General features: G+C 48.1%; 1 protein-coding gene across 1 annotated transcript; it reads left to right on the top strand.

Annotated features, from left to right (window-relative positions):
* The first annotated feature begins 3,154 nt into the window (after positions 1-3,154).
* LOC147973292 (uncharacterized) lies at positions 3,155-4,639 on the top strand. Its single transcript, XM_087524629.1, has one exon. The coding sequence runs from the start codon at positions 3,155-3,157 to the stop codon at positions 4,637-4,639; it is 1,485 nt and encodes a 494-aa protein (XP_087380755.1).
* The last annotated feature ends 4,740 nt before the right edge of the window (positions 4,640-9,379 follow it).

A 9,379-nucleotide genomic window follows, 5' to 3' on the forward strand; every position in this document is an offset into this window, starting at 1 on the left:
CCTATTATACAACTCCAAATCCAAAACTAGGAATTTTCCCCTTCTTAGCTTTCAACCTAGTATTTAACAAAAATAAGTTGACATTTTTCTGAGCACTTTGGTTTTTCTGTTTTATTATTGCCTTATTTTTCTCGTTATTATTTTGCGACGATAGATTGCGTTGCTGACGAAGGAGTTGGACCAGAAGACTTTGTTGAGCCAGGCAAGCAGCCCTTTGACCATGTCTATGAAACCCTTTTTATGCATTTCATATAGCACTTTATTATTGTTGCATCGGAATCATGATGAGAGGGTAGCCACTTTGGTGGGATGCCTACATTTCCTCCTTGTTGATACTTGCATTGTGCATGACCCTACCTCCTTATGAGGGTTATGCCGGTGGGAATAGATAGGATGCTAAAATAGTGCTACGCAAAAAGGGACGGGTATACGCATAGTGATGGAGGCAAAGTATTTTGAAAGGACTTTTCGAAAACCCCATCGGGTGCCACTTATGCCCGAGGGAGATGATGAGTTGGGTAACCACTTGATGACGAAGTGGTGTACCGAGGCAAGTGTGTGTGTGTTTCTTTTAAAAACGATTTGGTTTAAGTTGCGACCGTTATTCCAACCTTACATGCGCAACCACTCTACCCTTATATGGGAAAGGGCATTATTGATTACCTAGGCTGATACTAGCTTGGAGCCCGCATTACTAGTGACGGGGGAGAGTTCGTGCTCTCTCTCAGGACGGGGTCGTGCCAGGTAGGGCGGCCAAGAACATTTTTAAGGGGCACCGGACACACCGTTGGTACCCCGTGCCAGTGGTATGTGATGAATATGGGAGCAAGGCTCCACAATTTTTAAGTCGTGAAATGATGGGCACGGGGGTTACTACCAATCGAGTGGACTCCATGTTAGTGTCGTCTAGGGAAAGATAGTGATCGGGTGCTTACCCCAGGTACTTGAGGTACCGCGGGTCGTGGATGACACGGAAGTTCCCCGGATCTTGTGGGTAAAGTGTGCAACCTCTACAGAGTGTAAAACTATTCGAATAGCCATATCCACGGTCAAGGACAGTTGGGTAACCGCTCTTGGGCTACGCCCACATGTTTACAAACCAGTGTGTGTTTGGATAAGTGGGAAGAACTACTCGGGTCAAGTCAAAGGACTTGACATGATTGAGTTGGGTTGGTGCCCACTCTTTTTATGTTGATACCACTACATTGGGTCAAGTCAAAGGACTTGACATGATTGAGTTGGGTTGGTGCCCAATCTTTTTATGTTGATATCTGTAACCTGTCCTTGTGGTTACTTGAATTCTCCTGATGCATGTCTTACGAGTTGTTGAACATGTCATTGCACTCAAAAACTAGCTTCCCGCAAAATTTACCTATATCATGCATTGTTGTACCTTGAACCAAAACATGGGTTGCTTGTGAGTACATTCAAAGTACTCATTGGCTTGCCACTGGTTATTTAATTGGCCAGGCATGGAAGAACATGAGTTCGAAGAAGAGTTCTTTGAAGATGAGCATGCGAACTAGGACGTTTCCCAGTCAGAATGCCTGTAGGGTTAAGGCAGATGGAATGGGTTCTACTTATCGACGAAGATTTCCGCTGCTTATGTTTCATTTGATGTTCAGCCCTTAAGGCTTTATCTATGTAAGACTTGACCATAATGGTCATAATTTGTGTAAGACGGTATGTATGGATGTAAGACTCTTGTTATTCAGCTTCTGTGTGTTCAGTGAGCATTGATCTCTGGGATCACTGTACACGTGCATTCGATGATCTCGACTTATGAGTCGGGGTCCCCACAGAGCTGGTATCAGAGCCATCTTGACTGTAGGAAGCCTTAGTTATCATGGGCGTTAGTTAGCTTGAGACCATCTAAACTTCTCTTCTTTTCTAAAGCTTACCCAACCCAAGATATGTTTCCCTTATTGACCTCTCCCATTCAACCTTTGTAGATGGCTGCCGTACCTGAAGAGTTCCTGACCATAGGATTTCCCGTGCTTCTCGAGGATAGCCTCAAGAAGTGCCAGTACCACCGAGCCCCCATTTTCACCTACCATGAGCATTGGATCAATGACACCAAGATGGAGTATCATGTGGAAGTGATCGTGAAGGCCAATGACTCTCCAACAAGCTGGTTTTTCGAGGGACCCCAAATGGCAACACTAGTTCTTGCCGTCGAGACGGCAACCCTCAAGGCTCTCACCCGCCTCCGAGACCTTCTTCCGGAGATGGCAGACGAGTTGGCAACCCGTTTCTTGCCTTATCGGAAGGAAGGTGAGGATGAGAGCAGTGCACCAGCTCCACCATTAGAAGAGGGACTTCCACTCCGATTCCAGACCTACTTCAGCCTTTGTGCCGATAGTTTGGCACAACACTTGGCCTCTGAATCAATGGAACTCTGAAAGGAACTTCATGAGACCAAGGCGCTTCTTCTTCAAGCACAAGGGAAGACGGATAGGATCAAGAAGGAAGGTGCTCCCCCTGGACAACCCGCAATCGCATACAGAGGCGGAAGACCCCCAAAGGATGGAGAACCACCACAGCAACACCGCATGAGTGCAAAGGAATACCGCAAGCTCTTCGCACCACCGTCAAAGCAACGCCGTGTTGAGCTCCTCCACTCCCCCACCCCTTCAAGTGAAGAGGGAAGTCAGGCCACCGATGACGAGGAGGAAGACCCAGAAGAGCCAGACTACGCGACCGAGCATTCCACCACTTAGGCATCATTCGCAACCCGGATATGCCCGTTAGTAACCCCTACGGTAGGATAGGTCGTGTACCCCTATGCGAAGTCGAGTCCTTGTAATGGTTCATATGAAACCATGTAGTATTGTGATTGCTTTTGATGTGTTTGATGGACGTCGTACTTTCCTTCGGGAACTTGTAAGCGACTACATCACCCATTTGGATTTTAATGTATGTGTTTGGGCTTTTGGCCCTTGCATGAAAACAATTAGTGTCATACCAACCCCCTTACTAGGCATCCCATCTATATTGCTTTCCTCATCTTTCCCAATCATGAGACCTTGACCGCTCCAATAGGATGCCTGTTGTAACTCGTACTGGTACCTCTACCCAGCAGTAAGAAGTCGGAGAAGGAGCCAGTCAGGACCAAACCCAAGGACAAGCTCCACCACCGCCACCACCTCCAAGCATGGACATGGCTCAGCTTCTCCAAGCCTTCCGAGAGGAACGCCAAGCCAACACCGCAGCCCTCCAGATGATTGCTCAAGCTGTCAACCGCCAGCCGGCGGGAAACGACAATGGACGTTCCACGTTGGTGGAGTTCAAGAAGCATGCACCACCCACCTTCATCGAGACTGCCGAACCCCTGGATGCAGACGACTGGGTCCGCACCATTGAGGATCTGCTGGAGCTAGTCGGATGCACTAAGCACCGTGAGAAGGTGGCATATGCTGCTCACTGTCTCGGGGGAACTGCTAGAGCTTGGTGGGATGGATTCAAGGCCATGCATGTTGAGCGAAACATCACTTGGAATGACTTCAAGGCAGAATTCCGCAAGGCCCACATTCCCTCCGGAATCATGGCCATCAAGAAGCGTGAGTTCCGAGCCCTGAAGCAAGGTAGTAGCACTGTCAAGGAGTACATGCAGAAGTTCAGTGTTCTCTCAAGGTATGCCCCTGAAGACGTCAACACTGATGCTGCCAAAAGGGAGCGCTTCATGGAAGGCCTTAACCAGACTCTGCAGTACTTGCTTGTTGTGTGTGACTGCCCGACCTTTCCTGATCTGGTGAACAAGGCACTCATGCTTGAGGACAAGCGACGTGCTTTGGATGACACCCATAAGCGCAAGATGATCAGCAAGGGTAGCTCCAGCAACCAGAAGCCTCGCCCGTGGCAGCTAGCCCCGGTCAAGCCAACCTATCAGCAGCCAAGAGCTCCTGCACCCCGCACCAACTATCCACCTCAGCAGTACTCCAACCCCAGGCCAGCTTACAACAACCCCAATAACAATGCCGGCAAGAGCAGCAACCCCAATCAAGTCACTTGCTTCGGATGTGGTCAGGCAGGACACTACTCCAAGAATTGCCCCAACAAGAAGCCCAACGCCCCGTGCCCCAATGCGCACAACCCAGGACCAGGCCGTGGAATGTCACCAAGGAACCAAGCTCCCCGCAACCTGCCCAACCACGGAAAGGGTCGTGTGAATCATGTCACTACAGAAGAAGCCCAGGAAGACCCGGACGTCGTGCTGGGTACGTTCCTTGTCAACTCAACACCTGCAACTGTCTTGTTTGATTCTGGAGCCACGCATTCATTTGTCACCCAAAAGTTTGCATTAAAAAGTGGCATGACTCCTACGCCCCTGAATAACCCTATGGTGGTACAAACCCCCAGAGCAGAGATGAGAGCCAAGATAGGATGTAAAGGAGTCGGGATTGTCATTAATGGGGTAGACTTCCTAGCAGACCTCATCATCTTAAGATCACAGGGCTTGGATGTGATCTTAGGAATGAACTGGCTCATCAAGCACCAAGGCTTGCTAGATTGTGCCAACCGGACTGTCACTGTAACCAATGACCAAGGAGTCGAAATTAAATTTGCCTCCAACCCCTCCTCTGCTCAAGCCACCCAAGTCAACTCTCTGCAGAAGTTGGATTGGAGCAAGTGCCGGTAGTATGCGAATACCCCGATGTCTTTCCTGATGAGCTACCGGGAATGCCTCCTGACCGAGACATTGAGTTCATCATCGAGCTCATACCCGGAGCAGGACCCATCTATAAGAAGCCTTATAGAATGGGATCGGAAGAGTTAGCAGAATTGAAGAAGCAACTGGAAGAGCAGTTGAGGAAGGGATTTATCCGCCTTAGTGCCTCCCCTTGGGGATCACCTGTTCTGTTTGTGGCAAAGAAGGACGGTACCATCCGCTTATGCATTGACTACCGCTCCCTCAATGAAGTTACAATCAAGAACAAGTATCCACTTCCCAAGATTGAAGATCTGTTTGATCAACTCAATGGGGCCAAGGTGTTCTCCAAGATTGACCTCAGATCTGGGTACTACCAGCTGAAAATCAGACCCCAAGATATTCCGAAGACGGCATTTGTAACCAGATATGGCCTGTATGAGTGCACGGTCATGTCCTTTGGATTGACCAATGCCCCAGCTTACTTCATGTATCTCATGAATAAGGTCTTCATGGAATATTTGGACAAGTTTATCGTTGTCTTCATTGATGACATTCTTGTCTTCTTGAAGACGGAAGAAGAGCACGACCAACACTTGAGGATGGTCCTAGACAAGCTTCGAGAGCACCAACTGTATGCCAAGTTCAGCAAGTGCAAATTTTGGTTGCGCGAAGTTGGATTCTTGGGTCATGTTTTGACTGAAGAAGGATTGTTGGTCGATCCCACTAAGATTGAAGCCGTGACTGAATGGCAATCCCCAAGCAATGTGAAGGAAGTTAGAAGCTTCCTCGGACTCATGGGATATTACCGCAAGTTCGTTGAAGGATTCTCAAGCATTGCACGACCCATGACTCAGCTCTTGAAGAAGGACAAGAAGTTTGAATGGACGCCGAAGTGTGAAGAAAGCTTCCAGGAGCTGAAGAAGAGATTGACCACCGCCCCAGTTCTGGCCACACCAGATATACACAAGGAGTTTGTGATATATTGTGATGCGTCAAGAAACGGACTAGGAGGTGTTCTGATGCAAGAAGGCAGAGTCGTAGCTTACCTTTCAAGGCAACTACGGCCTCATGAAGAAAACTATGCCACTCATGACCTTGAGTTGGCAGCTGTAGTTCATGCCCTGAAAACATGGCGACATGACCTCCTAGGGAAGCGGTGTGAGATATACACGGATAACAAAAGTCTGAAGTATATTTTCACTCAGAAGGAATTGAACATGAGGCAGAGAAGGTGGCTAGAGTTGATCAAGGATTATGACCTCAGTGTTCAATACCACCCTGGAAAGGCTAATGTGGTAGCAGATGCATTAAGCAGGAAGGCTTGTTTCTTGAATGCTATGCTTAAGGAAAGGCTACCCGCCTTGTATGAAGAACTTGAAAGCTTCGGGTTGGAACTGGTTGCACCAGGATTCTTAGCCAACCTTGAAGTCAAGCCTACCCTGATGGATGATATTAAGGAAGCTCAGAGGGGACACGAAAGTATTGAAGGCATCAAGAGGAAGATCAAGGCAGGCAAGGCCCCAGGATTCTCAGAGGATGAGCAAGGAGTCGTGTGGTTTGGGAATCGCATTTGCGTACCCAACAAGATTGAGCTCAAGAATTTGATCTTGCAAGAAGCTCATGACACCCTGTATTCCATCCACCCCGGAGGAACCAAGATGTATCAAGACCTGAAGGAAAGATTCTGGTGGCATGGCATGAAGAGAGAGATAGCCACTTTCGTCGCTAAGTGTGATGTATGCCAAAGGGTTAAAGCTGAACATCAGCGGCCCGCTGGATTGTTACAGCCTCTCAAGGTGCCTGAATGGAAATGGGATAAAGTCGGAATGGACTTCATCACTGGATTACCCAGGTCAAATAAGGGACATGACTCCATCTGGTTCATAGTCGACCATTTGACCAAAGTAGCCCATTTCATTCCTGTCAAAACGACTTACAAGGGAAACCAGCTAGCCAGCCTCTACATCAACAGAATCGTAAGTCTTCATGGTGTTCCCAAGGAGATTGTGTCAGATCGAGGAACCCAGTTTACCTCAAGATTCTGGAAGAAGTTCCAAGAGGCCATGGGGACCAAGTTGTCCTTCAGCACTGCTTTCCACCCACAGACTGGTGGTCAGACAGAACGAGTGAATCAGATACTCGAAGACATGCTCCGAGCCTGTGTCGTAGCATATGGAGCTAGGTGGGAAGATTGCCTCCCTTTCACCGAGTTCTCCTACAACAACAGTTATCAGTCAAGCCTCCAGATGGCACCATTTGAGGTGTTGTATGGGCGCAAGTGTCGCACACCCCTCAATTGGTCAGAAACCGGAGAAGGACTAGTCTTTGGGCCCGATATCCTCCGTGAAGCAGAAGAGCAAGTCCAGCTTGTCAGAGAGCGTTTGAAGACTGCCAAGTCAAGGCAGAAGAGCTACGCTGACTCTCGTCGGAGAGACATGACCTTCCGAGTTGGAGACCATGTCTATCTCCGGGTCACACCTCTCAAGGGAACCCAGCGCTTCCATGTCAAAGGAAAACTCGCACCAAGATACATCGGCCCCTTCAAGATCACGGACCGACGAGGAGAAGTGGCTTACCAGTTGGAACTGCCACCTGAACTATCCGATGTGCACAACGTATTCCACGTGTCACAACTCCGGAAGTGTCTCCAAGTCCCAGGCAAGCCTAATCTTTACAAGGACGTCGATCACCAAGCCATTGACCTTCAGCCTGATTTGACTTACCGTGAGAGGCCCATCTGCATTTTGGATGAGGCTGAGCGATGCACTCTAAGCCGCACTATCAAGTACTTCAAGGTCCAGTGGAGCAACCACACTGAAGCAGAAGCAACCTGGGAACGTGAAGACTACCTTAGATCCGAGTTTCCGTATCTCTTTAAAGCCTAGTTTAGGAATCTCGGGGGCAAGATTCTTGTAAGGGGGTAGGTCTGTCACACCCTGCATTTTGTAACTCTTCATTTGCATTAATAAAGCATGAAAATTTGGACCAACAAATACTTTTGCATTATTTGGCTTTTATTTGGAGTTGGTTTTCTCTCTGTGTTTTTCAAGTGCTCTTTAAAGTCAACACAACTCCACCTTCTATACTTAATCTCCTTGCCCAAACTTCTTCCCAATGATCATGCCATGTGTATAGTACAAAATAGAATTTTCTTACAAAATTAATTTGGCCAAATAGTATTTTCAAAAATTAGTTTTCCAAAAACCCCTGGATTGAGGTTTGCACTGCAAGTACCTGATTTGGGGTATGAAAAATATTTCAAAAAGTATATTTGAAACCTATTAGGTATAGGGCTCCCATAAACCACAAAAATATAATTTTAAAAGTTATTTTACTATTTTATTTAAAGGCTTTTTCTTAAGGCCAGAAATGGTCTTTAATAGGTTAAAATTATTTTAATCTTTCAAAAATATTTGAGAAAATTTAGGGAAACTCAGTGGACATATATTTTCCATATATATGAGTTTAAACACATGGTCATGTTCAAAATATTGGACAAAACCTCCCAAAACCATTTCTGCCCATTTCAAGGATTTGAAATATTTCTACAGGAAATATTTCCATAAAAATCCAAGAAAAATCAAGCAAGTCACAAATGCATATTGTGATCACCTTGCAAAGCCTCATGTCAATTAAAGCCATTTTGGCTCGCCAAAATGCCCCAAACCCCTCTCTGACCAGAATCAAATTTGAACAAGTTTGAACTACCAACTTTCTCTCCTTGACCCCAACTTTTGTGAGCATGTTCATATGACCAAATGAGGCCACTACACCAAGTGGTGCATCAAGGAGAAGTGATTTTCTCAACTAGATCTACACAAGTCCATTTCTTCTCATTTCTAGGGTTTACAGAAGTTGCATTGGCAACTTTGCCCAAATAAGCTCCAAATTGGCGGAAGGACCTAATTATATGTGTCATTTCACCCTGTGGAGTATCATGGCTATTGGAGTTCATTTTCTTGCCCAAACCAACAACAAACACCTTCTGCCATTTTACAAAAGGCACTGTTTTGACCCCTGCCACTATTCTTCATGAGCTCAACTTTTTACGAGAGCTTAATCTAGTCACCTTATACCTCAAGTAGAAATGGCAAGACCTCAGATCAATTATTTGGGGGTGAAACCCTCACTTTCTCTCTCTGGACAGCCCCATTTCCACTCTTCTTCTTCCTCTCTCCTCACCCCAGTGGCCATCCAGAGCATCCAATGCCCCTCCCAGCTTCTTTACTCCTCCCTAGAGCTACCAGACATGCTTGGCCGTGCCCACCTTGCCAAAAAATGGCATGCCGGCCATTTGCACGCTCCGGAGCGCGCTACAGTGCGCTCCCGCACAGTAGCCGCCCCCTTCCAACCGCCTCCGGCCACCTAGGGCCTCCCCCTCGTGTCCCCCGAGGTCACCTCGACGTCCGCAACACGCTACGCTGTCGCCCCCCCCCCTCTCCCTCTCCGGCTCTCCTCGCGTGCGGACAGAGCGCCGCCCGAGCGCGCCAGTCGCTGGCCACGACAGGGACCCGCTTTGCCGCGTTCCCCGCTTCCTCTCTTCTCCCCCTCGGCGTAGCCCACGCCCAGGAACACCCCAGACATGGCGCCAGCTCCTCCCGAGCCCTGTGGCAACGAGCAGGACCTCGCCGGCGCACGGGTCTACGGTGAGCCGTGGCTCGCCTACTTAAAGGCCTCCCCGAGCCCCCCTCTCCTCACCACTCGCTCTCTCACTCCCCTAAACACCCC

The sequence above is a fragment of the Triticum urartu genome, chromosome 5A (assembly GCF_056163025.1).
Source record: "Triticum urartu cultivar PI428250 chromosome 5A, HENAU_Tu73, whole genome shotgun sequence".
Classification (NCBI taxonomy): Eukaryota; Viridiplantae; Streptophyta; class Magnoliopsida; order Poales; family Poaceae; genus Triticum; species Triticum urartu.